Consider the following 22059-nt stretch of genomic DNA (forward strand, 5'->3'; position numbering starts at 1 on the left):
CCTATTCCCCAATTCTCTACTCTTAATTTCTTTATTTCAGCTCTGCACCTACATATTCCTCCCCCCCTTTTTTGTTTTTGTGTTTTACTTTTCTCCTCATATTCTTTCTTTTCTTCTATCATTCTTGGTCTCTTTTCTAATTCTGTCTTCTCTGGTGGTTGCTTTTGTTGTTGCTGTAGGAGTCTTGTGCATGTTTTTGTCTTGTTTTGCATTTTGTGGTGCTATATTTTGTTCTATTCTGTCCGCACCTGCACAGCAACTCACACGATGTGGTCGGGGCTGAGCCACACAGTCAGCCAGAGTGAGAGGAGATTCCACCCACGAAAGGGACAATAACATTCAAGACCAACCACCACCTAGGCCCTGCAGGGCTGGATGGGCTCTAGGAGAACCCAAATAACTCAAGCAAGGGGCTCTCCTAGAGCACCCAGCTCAGAAGGCCTAAGAGACCGCACCCCTGGGCCCCACAAAACATCTACTACTTAAGACCATGCTACCAAGCCTGGGAGGTACAGCAGTCTGATCTAATCCACAGAAACAAAAACAAAGGGACAACAAAAATGGGGAGACAAAAACAATTCCCAAATGAAAGAAAGGGAGGAATCGCCAGGAAAAGACCTAAATGAAACAGAGGCAAGCAGTTTGTCAAATAAAGAATTCAAAGTAATGGTAATAAGGGTGCTCAAACAACTCAGTGAGAATTACAAGCAACTTACTGAGAATTATAAGGGACTTAATGAGAGCTACACCAACATGAAAAGAGAGGTTGAAACAATAAATAAGAATCAATTGGAAATGAGGAATGACATAGCTGAAATAATGAACACCCTGGAAGGATTCAACAGTAGACCAGAAGAAGCAAAGGACTGAATCAGCAAATTAGAAGACAAGGTAAAAAAAACAAACAAAATAAAAAAAATTGAAGAAAAAAAAAACAACCTATTCAGAGCAGCAAATGGCAAAAAAAAAAAATAAATAATAATTAAAAAGCAGGAGGAGAGTTTAAGGGAGTTTTGGGACAACATGAAATGTAACAACATTCACATCATGGATTGGTAGAATCAACATTATTAAAATGTCGATACTACCCAAAGCAATCTATACATCCAATGCACTCCCCATTAAAATACCAACGGCATATTTCACAGATCTAGAACAAATTCTCCAAAAATTTATATGGGATCAAAAATGACCCTGACTAGTCACAGCAATCTTGAGAAAGGAGAACAAAGTTGGAGAAATCACAATACCAGATATCAAGTTATAATACAAAGCCACTGTACTCCAAACAGCATGGTACTGGCACAAGAAAAGGCATATAGGCCAATGGAACAGAACAGAGAACCCAGAAATCGACCCGAGCCATTATACTCAATTAATATTTGACAAAGGAGGCAAGAGCATGCAGTGGAATAAGAAAGTCTTTTCAATAAATGATGCTGGGAAAACTGTACAGGTCCATGCTAAAAAAATGAACTAGGCCACCAACTTACACCATACACAAGAATAATCTTAAAATGGATAAAAGACTAAAATGTAAGTTGTAAAATCATAAAAATCTTAAAAGAAACCATAGGCAGCAAAATCTCAGACATCTCTCATAGCAATATGTTTACCGATGCATCTCCTAGGACAAAGGAAACTAAGAAGAAAATAAACAAATGGAACATAAAAATAAAAAGCTTCTGCACAGCAAAAGAACCATCAACAAAATAAAAGGAGAGCCCACTGCATGGGAGAACATATTTACCAACAATACATCTGATAAGGGCTTAATTTCCAAAATACCTAAAATACTCCTACACCTCAACAAAAGACAAACAATACAATAAAAAAAAAATGGGGAGAGGACCTAAATAGACACTTCTCCAAAAAGGACATACTAATGGCCAAGAGACATATGAAAAATGCTCAACATCACTAATCACCAGAGAGATGCAAATTAAAACAACAATGAGGTACCATCTATCAGAATGGCTGTCATCAACAAACAACAAGTGCTGGCGAGGATGGAGAAAAGGGAACCCTCGTGCACTGCTGGTGGGAATGCAGACTGGTGCAGCCACTGTGAAAAACAGTATGAAGTTTCCTCAAAAAATTAAAAATGCAACTGTCATTTGACCCAGTGATCCCACTTCTAGGAATATATCCTAAGAAACCCAAAACACCTATCAGAAATAATATATGCACTTCTATGTTCATAGCAACACAATTGTAATAGTTAAGATTTGGAAACAGCCCAAGTGCCCATCAGCAGTAGGTAAGTGGATAAAAATGCTGTGGTACATTTACACAGTGGAATGCTACATGCAGCAGTAAAAAAGGAACTCTTACTATTTGCAACAGCATGGATGGACCTGGAGAGTATTATGCTAAGCGAAATAAGCCAGTCAGAGAAAGGTAAGCATCATATGATCTCACTCATATGTAGAATCTAATAAACAAAATAAACTGATGAACAAAAGAGATCCAGAGACATAGAAGCATGGACCAGTAAGATTAATTTTAGAGGGAATGGGTGGGTAGGTGGGTGGGGAGAGAGAGATTAACTGGGGAATTTATATGCATACTAGAGGCCCGGTGCATGAAATTCATGCAGGGGGGGGGGGGGGATGGAGTGTGTGTCCCTAAGCCCAGCCTGCACCCTCTCCAATCTGGGGATATCCCTCTCACAATCCAGAACTGCTGGCTCCCAACCGCTTGCCTGCCTGCCTGCCTGATTGCCCCTAACTGCTTCTGCCTGCCAGCCTGATCACCCCCTAACCACTCCCTTGCCAGCCTGATTGATGCCTAACTGCTCCCCTGCTGGCCTGGTCACTCCTAATTGCCCTCCCCTGCAGGCCTGGTCACCCCAAGTGCCCTCCCCTGAAGGCCTGGTCACCCCTAACTTCCCTCCCCTGCAGGCCTGATCCCTCCCAACTGCCCTCCCCTGCTGGCCTGATCACCCACAACTGCCCTCCCCTGCTGGCCATCTTGTGTCCACATGGGGGTGGCCATCTTTGACCACATGGGGAGGCCATCTTGTGTGTTCGAGTGATGGTCAATTAGCATATCACCTCTTTATTATATAGGATATGCATAGCCCATGGACACAGACAATAGTCTGGTGAAGGCCTGGGAGGGGTGGGTACTGGGTAGAGGGGGTCACTGGGGGGAAAAATAAAAACTAAGGGGACATCTGTAATACTTTCAACAATAAAGATAAATGGGGGGAAAAAATCTCACAACTCCCACTGAAACCTGTGTCATTACCCTGTACTTGGGAAGCACAGCGCCCTGGAGTCCTGTTTCATTTTTCACATGGAGCTGGACTTTCCCACATGTGAGACGCCCCTTCCCATCTACTCTCTGCTCAAGTTCCCACGCAGCAGTGGTGGGGACACAGTCCACATTGTGCCCGTATAAGCTGTAGGAAAAGGAAGCCAGCTTTCTTTCAAGCAGGAAGAGCTTTCTTTTAAGCTGGAATTTTAAAATTCCAAAGGGAATGAAAGGTCAAGGCAGAAAATAAGGGAGAGAGAAGTGGGTCATGACTAGAGAGGAGCTGGGGAAGCATGAGTGAAAAGGGAGGGACCATCAGGAACACGAGGTGGCGGAGAGGAGAGACCAAAAGGGAAGGAGGGAAAAGCTCAAGAACTGAGGGAGAATAAGGACGAGAAACCACTAACGCGTATGTGTGTAAATGGTCACATTCTACACATTTATTCCATCCTTTTCATCTCCTTACGTCTTTCTTCTACAAAGGACTGCAGAATTTTAAATTTTATCCATCAAAGCTCTTATCTCCTCACCCAAGTAGGTCTACAGTGAAAAACAACATCAAATGACTTTTCTTTTTTTTTTTTTTTTTCAAATGACTTTTCAAAACAAGTGAGTTTAACATCTTTACTTTGGTCATTGTCTGAACAATCTCAAATGCTTAAGATGTCTCCATCACTTTCATAATCATGTAAGGTTTAAAATTTTTTAACTTCAAACAGCACCATCAACTTCACATACGCCTGATAAACTCGATAAACTTAGAGTCTTAAGGGACTACTATTACTCAACCTTCAAGGGCCACTTCAGTCCATCCCCACTGTGTCCTAGATTTTCCCACTCCTCTCAAACTCCCCCTTCCCCCAGGCAACCACGAACAAACGTTCATACTCCACCTTCGGTATACACCCAGGATCTCACTGCACTAACAGTTCCTGGTCTTGGACCTGGACTCCCACAACAGCCCCCAAAGCTCACTCTCCACTCGGCACAGTGCACCCACGGAGCCACTCCTCGGCTCAGAATCTACAGAGCGAACAGCAAGTGCTGACTGTAGGGCCACTGGCCACATCTGGTCTGCCCCCTGCAAGACCCCCTCCCCTGCCACCCAACTCCAGACAATGTGTTCCTACCTAGTTCTTGAACGTGCCAGGTGTGCTTCCTTTCACATTAGGGCCCGGAATTCCCCGATATCCAAAAGGCTCACCTCCTCACTTCACTAAGGTCTCTGCTCAAGTGGTACTTACCAGGCCTTTCTGAGCCCCTTACAAAAAACAGCAAGCACCCCTCCCCAGGGTATCCCCAACCTTCAGACCTCAGCACACATGCCACCACTTGACACATACTGATGTACAGGTGGTCTCTCTCGTGAGGAGGGACCTTGTGTGGCTCCTGATATGGCTCCTGACACATTATTAGCCCTCAGTAAATATTGCTGAAAAAATGCAAGAGCAGGAACATGAAAGCACATAAAATCTCTAAGCACGCTTTCTTAGCATATTTTAAAACACAGGTGAGGAACTTACAATCAATACGTGTCGCAGTGCCAGCCTTCATCTTAATTTCACTCAACCTAAAGGGCAAATGTCAAGCAGTAGGTAACACTCATTGGCAAAAGCACAAGACACTCGATACGTTTTTTCTAGCAATACCTTTCCAAAGTCACAAGATGGGGACCTGGCTTCGTGAGGACTGCTGGTAGGAATCCGTGGGTTTGTGAATCTCTATTTGTGTGCACATTTCTATCTCTTCGCCTTCTTTAAGGGCCATGGTAACAGAACGCATATGGAAGATCCAATTATTTGATCAAGTCTATACTTCCTACTCTTGACTAATGTCCTTCAGGTTAGGGATCCTGCCAGCCTTCAAGATAAAAGTCACCAGCCCTACTCTAGGTTCCTGTATGTATCAACTGGTTTTAATATGCTTGTGTTTTAAAACAGAGAAGTGCCAAACACTAGCTTGAACCAAAAACCAACCAACCAACCAACCAACCAACTTTTTAAAAGAATAACTCCATTTCCTCTCTCTCTGCATGGAACCTGGGAAAATCTTTCCCATCATCTATGGAACCCCAGCTTACTAAAACCAAACTTTCTGTACAACCCTGAAGCCTGAAGGCTCCTGCCCTTGCCCGATGGATGCCACAGCCGGTCTGTACACGTGACTGAGTCTTTGGAATGAGCCCCCGCCCCCGAGCAGCAGGTCACACATGGAGAAGCCAACACCAATGACCTGGGCACGGGCACACTGCCCAGCTTACCACTTCGTCCTCGGTCCAGCACTTCTCGATCAGCTTAGGCACAGGCTTCTTGACCAGGCGCTGCAGGGCTTTGCCAGCATCATATCCGCTCTCGTGCAGCTAAACAACAAGAGTTTCAGTTAGTTAACTGCAACAGTAACAGAGCGGAAGCACCTCAATAACGGGAAGCCCCGAGTTGACTCGACTAGAACTGCTAACTGGGCACACAGACTCACAATCATCTCAGTCATCAGGATCATTTACTCAGCCACCCGTCCAGTTCCAGCTGGTCTGAGAGAGGGTGACAGGTAGGGCAGGGAACCTCTTGGCAATGACAGGAATAGAATTAAGAACAATAATATTTACTAAACAGCTGGCCTGGCACAGTGTTAAGCACATCCCATGCACTCATTATTTTTCTTAATCCTACCAGGAAGGTATTCTCTCATTTAATCTTATGGGATAGGTACTATTATCATCCCATTTCACAGATGAGGACACTAAGGCAACGCAAGGTCAAGTAAAGGTGCTCACCACACTAAGCCAGTGGGCAATAGAGCCAAGAGACTCAGCCCAGCTGAGGTGATCCTTCCTCTGTCCCCTTCTCCCCAAAGCAGCCTAACGACACTCTAGATTACGCTCTTTCTCTTAAGTCTTTATTTTACTTTTTTAAAATATATTTTATTGATTTTTTACAGAGAGAAAGGGAGAGAGATAGTCAGAAACATCGATGTGAGAGAAACATCGATCAGCTGCCTCCTGCACAGATGTGCCTGCAACCAAGGTACATGCCCTTGACCAGAATCGAACCTGGGACCTTTCAGTCCGTAGGCTGACGCTCTATCCACTGAGCCAAACCGGTTTCGGCTCTCTTAAGTCTTTAAACTGCAGTAATTTCGCTAAAAAAATCTCAAGTACCTCTAATGTAAGAGCTTTTAAAAGAAACAATTCTGTAACAGTATACTAACACTGCAGGACATATGAATGAAGACGCTAGTTTATCTACACATTCTAATGAACTTCTCACTCCAGATCCTTTTTGAGGCCAGGCAGTGCCTGGTGCCACTCACCCCTGTCTCTGGCTTGCTTCCTGTGATCCCACCCATTCCTGGTCCCCGAGTCTCAACTTGCAGACAGTGGAGAGGAGGAGGAGCAGAAAGATCCACGTGCTCAATGTGCCTTTCCACATTGTGGCCATTCCTCCGAAACTCTCACCGGAAACCTGCCTTTCCCTCTCAGATCTGTTTCTCTGATACAAGAACCTGTTTTGGCTAAGACATGTATCTCCGGTGCCTAGCACAGGCCGCAGCATAAGGTGATCCAGAAGAAATATTCCTTAAATTAATTACTAAATGCCTTTAACCAGTGTCCCTAGGTAGCCTGAACCCAAATCTAAATCTCCATTTACTTGAATTCATTCAGCCTTATGTTGACTGAGAGCCCATTACACACCAGGCATTGTACTAGGCCCTGGGGATGCAGCAGCAAACAAAACAGCAGAGGCGTCCCTGCCCTCAGGGAGCGGAATTCTCATCTTTTCACCTGGCTTCAACACCTTATGTGAACACACCACTGGTATTTGCTGAACACTCCGTACAAATAAGTCACAAACCTTATTAGGTCACAGTTTTCATTTCCAGAAAACTCACAAACTAGCCGGGATGTGTTATGAGGATACAACACATGCCAGATGACAATATCAAGTAGGTTGCAGAAGCTACTATCATCAAGGTGTAGGCAAAGAGCCGCGGACTCACACAAGGAGAGCGCCCTGGGTTTCTTCTCTTTAGTAAGAGTCTCAGAAGGATGCAGACTGCCTTACTAGCAACTGCTGTAGCGCCAGGGCTGGGCAAAAGCCTGTGGGCAATATTTGTTGAATGAAATAAACATTTCACAAATACTCATTCATGGAAACAGAATGTATTACATATTAAAATGTCCTGAGCATTCTCACAGTTTAGAGGTCCCCAATTTATTTTAAATCCAGACTGTCCAAAGAAGTCAAGGCTATATGTTAATTATAACAATAAGTCGACTACCTTAAAACAAGACAAAATGCCTACAAGGTGAATGCTGGATCTTGCTTTCGTGGCGGTCCAGTGTGCAGGGTTGAGGCAGTAGGATATGGATGCTAGGTGTTAGCTTATGTATTTTTATAAAATTTAGCATTAGACTACTTTAAAAAGAAAAGCATATACTATAAATACTTTACTAAATAAACAAACTAAATACTCAAAGTTCTATATTTTGCAAATGCTTGAAAACTGTCTAGTCTTCTTTCAGAAGTGTAAAATAAAAATAAAGTTAGATTTTCATAGTTTGCCTAATATCCAGACCAAGCAAGTATTTGCCAAATTCTATAATAAAGTGAGGATCTATAAAGAGAGCTTAACAATCTTGATTGGATCTGAATAAAAGGAAAAATTGCATGCCTATTTAATTTTTTAAAAAGCACACATTTTAGTGATAATTTGAAATCAATTCAAGTTGATCAAATTATAAATTCTTAATAAAAACCTCATGGCAAACGAACATGTTACAAAAGGTAATTACAGTATATGGGGTAATTACAAGGAGTGATGAAAACCAGTGGAGACAGAATATGGATTCAAATTCTAGCTCTACTGCTTACCAGGTGTGTGACCTCAGCAAGGTACTTACCCCTCTTCGGGCCCCAATTTCATCACCTTTAAAAATTAGTGTAATAATAAACCTCGCTCTCGGGCTCTTGTGAGGATAACAAATGCATGTAAATTGCTTAGGACTGTACCTAGCAGAGTACGCTAAGTGAGTGTCAGCCATGTATTTCTAAATAGGAAAGAGAAAAGTAAAGGGAGTGGTCTCACATCAATCTTCATCAATTTTCTAGATCTAGAGAGTAGCCTTCTCAGATAGAGAGAAAGTACTGTGTCCAGGTGGGTTAGTTCAGGGGTTGAGTGTCGACCCATGAACCAGGAGATCACGGTCCGATGCCTGGTTGCCGGATCAATCCCCAGTGTGGGACGTGCAGGGAGCAATTGATCAATGATTGCCTCACATCATTGATGTTCTCTCTCTTTCTCCCTCTCCCTTCCTTTCTCTGAAATCAATAATAATAATAAAAATACACATATTAAAAAATAATTGTTAAACTATAAACAAAAACCACTTATGTTTCACCTAATTACTCATGTTAATAATTTACAAAATTTGATTAAAACTCTGGTTCAGTACACAGAAATTTTTAAAAAATTTTAAACCTTATATGGCTAATAGGAAATTACTCATAAGAACTTAAATGCCATTGCAAAAGTGAACGAGTGAGTGGAGGGCAGCCCAATGTCATTCCTCCCTAAGACATGCCTGCCTGTCGGTGACCACGGAGCTGTGAGTGAGAGCCGGGAGGAATGTCTGAGTAACTCACTGAGCGTGCGCCTGCGCTTGTCTCCCGCATCAGAGGCTGCCCACCGCCTGCAGGGCCCCTTCATTGCTAGTGAGGTGCGCACTAGTATCAGAGAAAGGACTTCCTCCTGAACAGCCCAGCACTCTCGCCTTCTTGACAAATCTTGATCTGAGATCACACTTTCCCTTGAAGAAGCTGCTGCAATTTCTGTGGTAACCTGAGCTTCCTTCCGCTCCTCTGATCTCTAAATAGTGGTAACCCCTTCCTTTTATTTGATCTACTGTCCTGTTAAAATAGTCCTATCTCTGAAAATACTATGTTCCATAACATAAACCCAATAAATACTTAAGTGTCTCCTCTCCCACTTCTACGGAAGACCCATTTGAGAAGGAAAAGAGCATTGACCAGAGTGAGGAGGTCTCCCCGGAACACGCGCAGGCAGCGGGCACTGCTGTCAGCAATGGCGCAGCGAGGCCAGCCCCTCCCGCTTCCAAGGAACCAAATGGAACCTTTCTCAACAGTCACCTCCTTCTTCCTTTTGTTTAAAAACACGTACATATGGTTTTAATCCTCACCCGAGGATATGTTTACTAATTTTAGAGAGAAACAGCGATCAGTTGACTCCCATAAGCACCCAACGGGTGACTGAACCTGCAGCCTAGGTCTGTGTCCTGACCTGGAACTGAACCCGCAACCTGTTTGTTATATGGGATGATGCTCCAACCGACCGAGACACCTGGCCGGGGCAGTCACTTCCTTCTTAATGTTAAAAACATTTATTTCCACTTCCCAGGAATCCTGGCTGAGGGAATTCTGAGCTTTACAGAAGTACTTTAGTTATATTTCACTAAACATGTGCTTTTTATATCCTAAAGGTGAACACAAGAATGAAGATTATGTGTTGAGCACTTTGGGGAAATGACTGGCCTTCAGGACACCCTGCAGTCCTTCCACCAGCGTTCACTGAGTGTCACACTGTTCAGACTCTATTCCAGGTCCTGGGGAGAGATCCGCTGTGCACTGCAGACATGCAAGGCTGCGCTGGGTAACCTGTGAGAAGCCTTTAAAGCAGCGGTGGCCAACCTCGAGGACCTCGCGGACCACTGCTTGGCGACCGCTGGTTGGAAGCACGGGTTTCGGATGACATCTAACTAGATGTCAGACCCACACGAGGCTCCTGAAAGGCTGGCTTTACCTACCGTCTTTGCTCGATGCATCAGGAACAAGCAAGCCCTTCCTGAAAGGGGGTTGTTTTCTATGTTCAGACTGGGGCCCAAATAATGTTTGAGGAAGAGCTAAACCGGATATTTCAACTCTCTTCTTCATGTAAATCAGAGTTTGCTAAGTTTACTTAATCTGCAAAAATTGGCATTAAAAACATTCCCCTCTAATACAGCATCTAGCTCTGAAGAATTAGAATAATTTCATCTCATGAAAAACATGATGTGGGTTTCAAATGTTAAACAACTGGTCTTGCCCACACAGATACATCTATGTAGCCAGGAAACTCGGTTCAGGCTTCCCAACATTGCTAAGCCCAAGCCCTTTAATAAGGATAAGCTTTTCTACCATTTCCCTAGAGAAACTGCAAAGCGGGGTGGGAGGGTGCACCCTCAAATGCCTTACAGCTTCACTCTGTAGCCTTGGAAAGCAATTAAAGCAAGATAAATAAACCTGTCTGTCCATTTTGCAGCCGAGCCAGGCTGGTAAAATCTGGGGTTAAATGCAATTTTAACGTGGAGGATAGGGATCTGTACCATTTCGGAGCCACTGGGAAAAGATCATTGCAAAAAGCAGGGACCAATCAGCTTCCAATCTTTGCAAGCTACCGGGAGGAGAAGCACTTGGCTCACACCAGCCCCATCCCTCCCCCAGTCATTCAGCAGAAACCACTGCTTTCAAATTCGTCTGCACAGGAGCGCGTGCGTCTAACCAGGGAAGCAAGGACTCGGCAATCTGCTCCCACGTGACTGAACTGCAGGGCTGCTCTTCTACACACGTCAACTCCACCATCTCCTAAGCCACAGGTCAAGATCTGGGGAATTGGACACAAAATGGAAATGCTTCACCAATCCATGAGCCGTTCAAGTCACTCTTTCGTGGCACTGTCCTCGTTCTGCGGGGCCTGCTCCAGAATCCTCAGGTGGTGGTCTTTCATTCACCTTGAAAGAGCAAACAGGAACTCTCCCCCCATCAGGGACCCAGGCCTGTTCCGCCACGCCACACCCTCTGGTGCCGAGATCCAGTGGGATGCGTCAGGCTCAGAATGGCCTTCCATTCATTCCACGAAGAGTTACTGAGCACCTCCTTCTGCCGGATACTGTGCCAGCAAAGAGGGCAGGAATGCACTCACAGAGCAGACTTGCTTGGGGATTTTGGTGCTAAAACAGAGCAGCTTCTGAAACAAACTCCTGGTTTGATTCCACTGTAACAAATGCAACCGCTACACTGAGTCTCAGAGAGCCAAAGACACTGCCATGTATTTAACTGGACCCATTCAGTCAGTTACACATAGACTTGTCCCAGCCAATGCCTGTCCAATGGGCCTAATACCACCATCCCTCAGCTGTATCAGAGGACAATGGCAATCATTTAATGAGACACAAGGTGACAAGAGACTCTGAATATCAGAGGGCTGTAAGTGTGCAGTGGCAGCCCCGTGGGGAGTAATATTTTGGGTACACAGCCTTACCTAAGAATACTCAAACAGCCAGGGGTTCAATCAAGCCAACACTGCTAGTGACTGCACATCCTCCATTGTCTTCTTACAGCCTCTGACTTCGTGAGATGGGCAGGAAGAAAGGATCATGCCACCAGAAGAAAAACACATTTCTGCATAATTGCCCAAGTTAAATCTGCTCCTCTCACTCTGCCTGACAAATCATTCCCTGCTTATTACTTTCTATAATTTAATATATGTAAGTGCTTTACTGGCAAGCTTCTCGAAAGAATAAATAATACTTAATGACTGCCTACAGTTTAATTAACTCATGATTGAACTTCTCATGGATTGCTATAAACATTAAATTATATCCTTCCTCAAAGCTATCATGATGGAAATCTTGTTTCAAGCTTTAACTCTCCTGCCTAAACAATTCTGAGATTTCAGCAAATCTGTATATTGGACAGAGAGGTGAGAGAATCAACCTTAATGCCTGGTTATAAAGTGTGTTATTTTATAGAGCAAGGACGAGGCCTTAATTTAAATAAGATTGAAAGTGTGCACATGCCCCAACACCTCATTTATATTACGGCAATCATTAAACATCTCTGGGGCTCGGGCAGTCTTATTAGCATAAACTGCGTATTACCACAAGGTTTCAGGTTCCCACTCTGGCTTCTCATTTTAGCTGCCATTTTCTGTCTGTGTGATGTTGCAAATAAATTTTCCTTTTGGCATGGCTCAGCTGTCAGGCACCTCTGTTCTATAATGAACCCATGAATTACATCTCCCTGCTCTGACATCTCTGGTCTCACACATCAAAATATTGTTCTTCAATTGTAATTTATAACTTAATTTAAATGTCTCTTTTACTGTGACCTTTTTAGATCAAATGGCATTGCATCTGGCAGTTTCGAGTAGACCAAAGCATCCTTTCACAATTACAGCTATTATAATAACTGTAGAAAAAGCCTATCTGAATTAGATTGCAATCACACTAAATATTAAATAATTGCAATCCATTAAGAACAGGTTTCAAGTTTTTTACTCTGCAAAATATACTGTTTATATGCAAGAAACTGCCAAAATAACTTAGAAGGGAAAAAAATTGGATTTAGAAGATCTTGGAAATTCTCTCTGTAGTTTTAATTATTTCAACCACTGACATAAACTGACAAAGATCTTGCCAAAATCTACTCCAGACAAAACTAAAAAATTTTTTCTCATAACGCATGATTCACGGGTGTCAATATAGTATTTTCATTCATACCTCCATCACCAGTGACCTAGTACCAAGCTCAAAATATAATATAGATCTACACTAAGGAACTATAAAACTAATAAGCACAGTGTTTATTTTTGTTGGCCACTGTCATCCCAAATAACGCCAGAAGCACTAGAGAGGCTAAATCTGGCTAAATATTCTTATGGGAGCACATTTTAGAGATAATGGCAAAGACAAGACATTTACTTGCTGAGAGTAAGGGATGAGGGAAAGATCCAGCTAATTTGCAGAAGGAAATACACAGTTGCTGAACCGACCCTCCCTCCAATACTGAGTACCTGCAGTGTTCAGGAAGCATGCCAGCCCCTGGCGCAGGGGTGGGGAATGCCCGGCCCTCCGTATAAGACCCACGAAATCATTTGGTCTGGCCCCGCCGAGGCATGAGGAGAGTTAATTGTTTGACCAAATACAGCAGGCTAATTTTTAAGTTGATAATTTTGTATGGCCTGTGAATGATTTTATAAATATCAGAATGGCCCCTGGCAGAGTCACAGAGGAGATAGGAGGGGGGACCAAAGTTGGCCGAGCATCAGATGTGCTAGGAACTGTATGTATTAGGTTTGGGTGTGATTTCATCATTCCTCGCACCATTCTTTTATGGCAAGAATACCAAAAACCAGACAAAAAACCGGAAAGGTTCAGTATCTGGCTCGAGGCCACACTTCCCCAAGGAGGCAGCTAGAGGGTTCTCACATAAACCATGTTCTAGGAAGACTCAGTCCTGGAGCAGCACAGGATGGCGACCTGTGGCCGCGAGGGGCTCGGGCGTCTCCAGCTGCGGTGACACGGCAGGCACACTGTCACTGCTCCTTTCGGGATAAGAGCGTGTGGGCAGGAGGGAACCCACAGCTCAGAGAGGGGAACACTGCACATAAAATAACGGTAACCCTATCATAAAAACACTGAGCGCAGTGAACGCTGGCTGACGGGTGACCTTTGCTGTCTTGAAAAACCAAGACGACCTCACAGAGCAGGTTTTGAAAAGCAGCAATCAGTATAATAAGACTAACCTTGGCTGTACCAAAGAAAGAAGGAAAAATCCAGATGGAGGACAGAAGAAACACCAAAAGTTGTTAAAGATGAGCAAGAGGCTAGAGCTAAAGGCAACAAATACAGGGTTAGGATCCGGAAGACAGTTTTTCAGCGATTTATCACATAGAGGAACGAGAACTATGACAACAGTCAATGTAAGGAACAACAAAAAAGGAAAAACAGGAAATACAAGGACATCAACCTGGCCTAGAGAAGCCAAACAAGGACGCACACAACCTGAGCAGGAGGGAAGAGAGGGAAGTGGCCACAGGAGACTGACAATCTATGTGGAAGAGACAAAAGACGACAACGCCTTTGCAGAAGGTTCCTCTGAGGAGGACCCTGTAATTCTAGAAAGTGCAGTGAAAGCCACGCTGAAAGTATTGGGAAGAAATAAACCAGGGAGAGGGGATACCAACAGAATTATTTCAGGCCACAGAGACTGAGTCCGTCATAATCCTAACAAGATATGTCAACAACTACAGAAAACAAAGCAATGGCCTACAGACTGGATATGTCCAAAACACACATAACCCTTAAGAAAGGAGATGCCCCGGAGTGCAGTAACTATAGGATTAAATGATAATGTATATAAATGTCTGACAGGGCATGCTTATTAATCTGTAGGCAACAACCTTATTTACCTCATAAAACTGTTATGAAGATTACATGAATTCATTCAGAAAAAGCACTTAAACTTTTGCCTAACATATAAGCACTGGATAACAAACAACTTTTAATTTTATTGTTATTAATTTTATTGTTAATGACACCAGGCAGCTGACCAATAGCTGATATCTACGGTATAAAAATGGAAAGAACAGTGATAAGGTCCTGTGCCTAGTTCAAAATTCAGTCAAAAAGCTGAAGGTGAGAGAAAAATAGTTTAGCAAAGGCAAATATAAAAAGGAAAAATAAACAAAACAAGGCAAAAACACAAGAAAAAAGAAGAATGTATTACGCTTCATGAAAGCTTAAACTACAATAAAATGATAGCCTTGTAGGAAAACTAAGGCTACTCCCTGCCACCTGATGCTGATCAGGTCCGGGGAGTGTTACTTCAGTGGAGGTGCCATGTTTTAAAAGACACAGCCCTGGCCAGTGTGGCTCAGCTGACTGTCATCCTGTGCACTGAAAGGTTGCCAGGTCAGGGCACATGCCCAGGTTTCAGGCTTAATCCCTGGCAGGGGGCATGCAGGAGGCAGCCTATTGATGTTTCACTCTCACAATGATGTTTCTCTCTCTAAAAATCAATTAAAAATCTTAAAAAGAAAAAGTTAAAAGACATACAGACAAAGCTCACCAGAGGAGACATAAAATGGCTATGTATAAAAATGGCTAGTATTTCACCATGAATGAAACTCAAAAACATTACCCTCAGTTAAAGGAGCCAGTCACAAAATATCACATGTTGTACAATTCCATTCAGATGAAGTGAGGAGTGACTGATGAGTAAAGATTTCTTTTTGGGGTGATGAAAATGGTCCAAAATTGATGGTGATGCTGTTTACACAAGTCTGTGAACACACCAAAAGCCTTCAATTTGTACACTTTAAAGGGGTGAAATATATAGTATGTGAATAATCTATATATATAAAAGCCTAGCGACCCTTAAGGCTGGACGACAGGCCGGTAGCTATGACACACACTGACCACCAGGGGGAAGACACTCAACCTCCCACAGTCCCTCCCGCAGCCAGCCAACTTCCTGTGGTCCCTCCTCCTTGGCCGGCTGGGCCCGATCAGGGCTGGGCGAGATAGCTCCAATCACACTGATCACCTGGAACGCTGAGGGACCCCACCCGTGCACGAATTCGTGCACCAGGCCTCTAGTATATCAATAAAACTATTATATAAAAAGGAGATAAAAGAAAGAAATGGCTCAAGAAACGTGAGAGTGGTTCACATGGAAAAGCAAAGTGGGGGCCACAACTGGGAACAGCTGCCTTGGGAGCAAAGACATTTCAGTTAAAATGACCACAAGTGAGATCACTGCTGCGGTAAGTAAGGAAGGTGCTGTCACCAGAGGTCATTGCTCTGAGTGGCCTTCTGTCTCCCCACCTGCTCCTGAGAAACTGTCATGTTTAGAGGAAAGAATCAAGTGGGGCACAAAGTTCAACTTTAAGTCAAGCTACAGATTATCTAAAAAGAAACAAAAATACTAAAGCATTAAGTTTAAAAGTCAGCTTCATCTAAATGAAACAAAAAGATTAAATCATGTGTTTTATGTTAAAAGTGTTGTTGCCTTCAGCTTTTGAACGGAAGTGAATTTATGAAATGCTCAGGCCAAAAAGAGCTACACTGGTAAATTTCTAAACAAATACTTTTCAAAACAAAAGTTAAAAATTTTTCTGATTGGTCCAAGTATAATAAATTAAAACTCAAATTTGCATATTATTATGCTGATAATCAGTTGAAAAGGTATTGATTATATCAAGAAACCTCAGCTGCATGGTCTCTTTCTTCATCTTCACTTATTTGATGTTTAACACATAATGCACAGTAGACTCCAATATCCTATTATTACATAAATAAAACAAGGTGTTTGTCAGGATTGATTTATATAAGGCACCGTTCTTTAAAATTACTGGATTTCCATGAAAAGAAATCATATAACATATTGACTTTTCCCATTAGTGTTTTCAACATCAAAATCCTGAGAGAAAAACCACCATCCTATAACCGTTTAATCATGACTGATCCGAATGGAAAAATAGTAAAAAGAGAAGACTGTAAGTAAAGGGTGTGGTGTGGAAAGAATGTCAAAGGACTCCTGATCATATTTTTAGACAAACTGCAATAAAAGGGCTCCTGGCAATGCCTTAATGGGAGCTGGAAATACTTGGCATCCACTAAAGTCCTAAGCACTGCAAAGCTGACCCAGGGCCAGACGCTTCAGTGAAGTCCATTTATGATGAACAAATAGAAATTTTATAGACTTAACATTTTGGAATAAAGGAGAGAAAGATGAAAAATGACCCTTCAAATAGGCCTATCGGCATAGTCTGCTATGACAACTTTACATTTGGATTTGAACTTGATTTATTTATTTATTCAATCATTCAACAATTATTTAGTGCCTCTCTACCATCGAACTATGGCTCAGAAAACAAGGATGATTAATATTCAATAGTTAACGAACAGTGATATTTATAGATCACAGGTGAAAACTTACTGCTAAGCTATTGGAAGTCCTGAACCCTTTGCTGAAGGAACTGTGGACATGCATAAATAAGCAAACAAATATATACTCTTTTGAATATGTAAAAAGCTTAACCCAAATGTCTAACAGCAATCCATATTTCAGGGAATAAAACTGTCCAGAAAGAGTTGAAATCCTTGCTGTATGATTACAAATTTTACATACACACACACACGCACACAAAGTGAGCATATATATATATAGTGTTAGTCAAAGAAGGTAAACATAAAAATGCAAATAAGTTTCTGAGAAAAAGAAGTCATTGTATTAGGAAATGAGAAAGAATGAAATCCAATTATCAATTCAGTAAAAATAAGTCAGCATGATATTTTCTAGAAAAACCTTAGTCTGAAACGATAGGGCTCTGCTACAGTTTGTACACATAAATATACTAGGAAAGGTCTATTTTGTAAAAGGCCAAATAAATGCAAGCACTTAAAGATAGCTGAATTAATCCCATTAGAATGATATCAGCCATCTATCTGTTATATAGCATTATGTTTACAAAGTATTTGTAAGCTACAAGTGCACAGGGGGGCCTAGTAAAACCGCATATGAGAAAACAAATCTGGAACAGTATACACAGAAACACTTCTAAGATCTTCCAGAGGGAGCACCGCTGCTCTGTCATATTTTAACATAATATTTTTAACATAACATAAAGTTATAAATAAAGCCATTTTGCATTTATAGATGATCACAATTTAAAATAGTCGGTTGAGTGATGTCCCATGCAATGAAGGGTCACTGGTTCAATTCCCAGTCAGGGCACATGCCCAGGTTTCAGGCTGGATCTCCCATGGCGGTGGTTGTGGAGGCAGCTGATCAGTGTTTCCTTCCCCCTCTCCCTTTCTCTCTCTCTCTAGAAATCAATAAAAATGTAGTTTTAAAAAAGTCTTTTTTAAAAAAGTAAAATATAATAAAACTTATCTTTGCCAACATATGTTAAGGAGTATGCCCACTGTCACTAGGAATACCCTCCTCCTTCAGTAAGAGAGGCCAACACATTTATTACATCTTCTTCCTCTACATCTGTTCAAAACTGTTTTTATGTAAGTAAAAAGAAATACATTTTAACATGAATGAACAAATAAAGCACAACTGTGTACCCAACTATTGTGCAAGTTCACCATAGACCAAAGGTAAAAAATAAGATCCTATATCATAAAAGCCTAATATGCAAATTGTTCGGCCGGGAGTTCAACCGCTCATTATGATATGCGCTCACTACGAGGGTGCGGTGCGGAACGTTGCGGGCGTTGGCGATGCGGCACTGGCAGCGGGCAGCAGTGGAGGTGCTGCCAGCCCCGATGGGCCCTGATGAGAGCGGGACCTCAGCGTCCTGGCAGGATGGTGGAGCAGGTAAGCAGGGGGCACCAGACCAAGGTGGGTGTGAGCCAGGACCCAATCACCCCACAGATGGTGACCAGTGGCCGTGGGGCGCGGGGCTGCCACCTGGCTCCCAGGCGCTGAGGGAGCCTGGCGGGGACGGGGAACTGAGGGTGAGTGGTGCCGACCAACCTCCCGCGGTGCCTGGGTGGGGGGCTGCGACTTCTCGCTGGCTACCTGGGGGCAGGGGTGACGGGGGACGGAGGTTGGGTGAGAATGCGCGGTGTCTGCCAAGCTCACTTTCACTCCCCCTGCTACCCTCCCCTGGGATGCCAGGGCCCGTGCGTGCGCCAGGGAAGCCTCCACGCTAAGGTGCCCGCCCTGCACCCATGCGACCTCTTCCAGGTGAGCCGGGCACAGCTGCCAGGACCGCAGGGGCTGGTGGGGCTCCCCGTGGGTTCACACAGGAGCCGGTCTGCTAGGCCGGCCAGGAAAGAGCATGCTGCCCGCCCGGCTTTCGTGCGGGCCACTGGGCGGCCCGAGGCCCATGCTGGGCGGCCCGAGGCCCATGCTGCGCCCCGACCCGCGGCTTCGGCTGCGTTTATCGCATCTCTGCGTGTAAACTCGCATCTCTGCGTGTAAACTCGGGTGCTGTGACTCAGGTGGAGGGGGTGCGCGTGGGGGCCCGGCGGCCCAGGTGCTGCCCAGGGCCCAGAGGTCAGCTAGGACTTGATCGCTGGCCAGGCCTAGGGCTCGCACCTGTGCACGAATATCATGCACCGGGCCTCTAGTATTTACATATTAACTATTTCTGTGTTCTCCAATGAGGGCTCTGCTATTAAGAATGTATACATGTGGCTCAAGTTTTATACAACCTGCGAATCATCTGCATTAAATTAAAATGGACTAAACAGTGCAGACAAAAGAGAGCTTGCCAGACTGGATAAAAAATAAGAAACAAGTAAAGAACTAAAGTACACAAGAGATGTACTTTAAATCAGCGGTCGCCAACCAGTGGTCTGCGAGGTCCAAAAGGTTGGCGACCACTGCTTTAAATTAAAAGAAAAAGCAATATTCATAATAAGAAGCTGAAAGAAGATACACCATGCAGACAAGCATGAGAAAGCTAGAGTAGTTGTATTAATGTCAGACAAAACTGGATTCAAGACAGAGAGTATTACTAGCCACAAAGAGAATCACACTAAAAAGGTAAAAGGGAGAATACACAGAGAAAGATACATTATAAATGTTCAAATGTGCCTAATGATACAAGGGTCCAATATAAGGGTTCTAACAGAACCAAAAAGGAAAAATAACCAAATCCACAATGGTAGTTGAAGACTTTAATGCCTCTCTCTCAGTAACTGACATTACACCAAGATAAAAGAATTAGTAGGGCACAAAATATTTAAATAATAATATCAACCGTTTTAAACAAACACAATTCTAGAACAGTATACCTAATACCTGCAGAATATACATCCATTACCAGTGCACATGGGACATTCACAAAGATAAATGACATGCTGAGCCAAGAAACACACATCAAGAGATTTCAAAAGATTGAAATCTTACTGGGTACTTTCTGACCACAACTGAACTAAATCAGAAATCAATAACACTGAGAGAGAGAGAGAGAGAGAGAGAGAGAGAGAGAGAGAGAGAGAGAAAAGGGAGGAGAAAGAAAAATGGGAGAGGAACGTCTAGTTTCTGGTAATTAAGCAACTTAATTCTAAACAATCAATAGGTAAAAGAAGAAATCACATAAAAAATTTTCATATTTTAACAGAATGAAAATGAAGAACAACAAATCAAAATTTGTGATAAATCAGTTATCTAACATCCTACTTTAGAAAGCTAGGATGAAATTGATCAAAATACCCTCCCCCCCACCCTAGAACAGAAATACTAATAAGACTAGAGATCAATGGGATAGAAGACAGAGAAAAATCAATGAAACCAAATGGTAGCTATCTGACAAGATCAATAATGTTGATAAACCTCTATTTAGATAAAGAGGAAACAAATTAGCAATGTCAGGAATGAAAAAAGGTCAAAAGCATAGATCCTACAGACATTAAAAATAAAATATAGGAATAAATTCAAATTTTTAGCAATTTGATAATTCAGATAAAATGGACAAAACATTTAAAAGACACAGATCAACATATTACCCAACTGGCACATGAATAAATGTACAATCTAAATAGGCTTACGTCTATTTGTAATTCTAAACTTCCCATAAAAAAATATTCCCAGATGGTTTCACTGTGAAACAATCAAACATTTAACAAAGGAAAAACATCAATCCCTTACAAACTTTTTAAGAAAAAAGAGGTGGAAATACTTCCCAACTAATTTTTTGAAGTTAATTACTCTGATGTCAAAACTAGACAGATACTACAAAGAAAGATTACAGCTCAATAAACACAAATGTAAGTTTTTAACAAAATATTAGCAAATTGAATCCAATAGTACATAACAACTAAGCAGGATTTATCCTAGGAATGCATAGTTTGTTTAACATTTGAAATGAATAGATATAGTTCACCAAATTAACAAAATAAAGTATAACAAGAAAAAATAGCACCTGACAAAATTCAACACCCATTGATGGTAAAAACCACAATAAACATAGATGTAAAAGTGAACAGTCTCAATTTGATTTAAAGACAACAACAAAAAAGAAAAAACGCTACACTGCACTCAACAGTGAATGACATTGTTCTCTCCCTAAGACTAAAAAGAAGGCAAAGATGTGTCTACTCCTACCATTCCTACTCAGTATTGTACTGGAAGTCCAGGCAAGTGCAATGGAGCACAGAACAGAAAGAGCTGAGCTGTCTCCTCTGCAGGTGACACGAGGTGTGCGCAGAAAGTCCTAAGGAACCAACCAGTCCTTAGCAGGGGTGCTGGAAACGTTTTGTATCTTGATCACTGTCCAAGTTTCTTTGGTGTAAACTTCTGAAAAAACTCATCCAATGGTATGCTTTATGGAGCAGCTGGTATACATAAATTATACCCCAGAAAGTTGTTTTTAAAAGTACACACTAAAAATCTCCTATGTGAATAAAACAACAACAAAAATCCCAAACACCTGGGAGTCAAAACAAATAATCCAGGAGCTTATATTTAAAAATAGGTCCATATAATTATATTTGTCATAAAGAACTGACAGTTCAAGAATTTTTAATCAGTGACTGCAGTTTAAAAATAGAGTATTTAAATGCACTTACATCCAAACAGTCCTACTGGGTGCTGCACACACTCTAATGTGGCCATCCTGCAATTTTCACATATTTTAAATTTCTATACTGTCATGGGGAATAGGAAATAGACACAGGTTTATCCTAAATTGATAAATGCCTAACCGTGTTTTGATTCTACACTATACTCTGAGAAAATAATACTTCTCCCATGACAATGTATCTTTTTAATTTATTACTTGACATAATTCAAAACTTCCATTACTCTAAGGAAGTCAAAATAAACATTAACTTCTCACAAGATTTTTCCATTCACTATTTTTCAATAAAGAAAGTACCTACAACTAAAACTCTCTAGTACACCAATGAAGTACAAGCCTCGTACTTGTCACAGAATGTGCACAAAATGCTGTTTTTTGGTGGCTGAATGCATTTGTATTGCATAACTCAAGATACCTGAGCCA

At 42.2% G+C, this 22059-nt stretch overlaps 1 protein-coding gene across 1 annotated transcript in view; it reads right to left on the reverse strand.

Moving 5' to 3' along the window:
* The window catches only part of RERE (arginine-glutamic acid dipeptide repeats), a 397399-nt gene that overhangs the window by 87237 nt on the left and 288103 nt on the right, over positions 1–22059 (reverse strand). Inside the window, exon 11 of the mRNA XM_008151740.3 lies at positions 5519–5617. Coding sequence (XP_008149962.1) covers positions 5519–5617 — 99 coding nt within the window. The remainder of the gene's footprint in view (positions 1–5518; positions 5618–22059) is intronic.

This window comes from Eptesicus fuscus, chromosome 9 (assembly GCF_027574615.1).
Source record: "Eptesicus fuscus isolate TK198812 chromosome 9, DD_ASM_mEF_20220401, whole genome shotgun sequence".
Classification (NCBI taxonomy): Eukaryota; Metazoa; Chordata; class Mammalia; order Chiroptera; family Vespertilionidae; genus Eptesicus; species Eptesicus fuscus.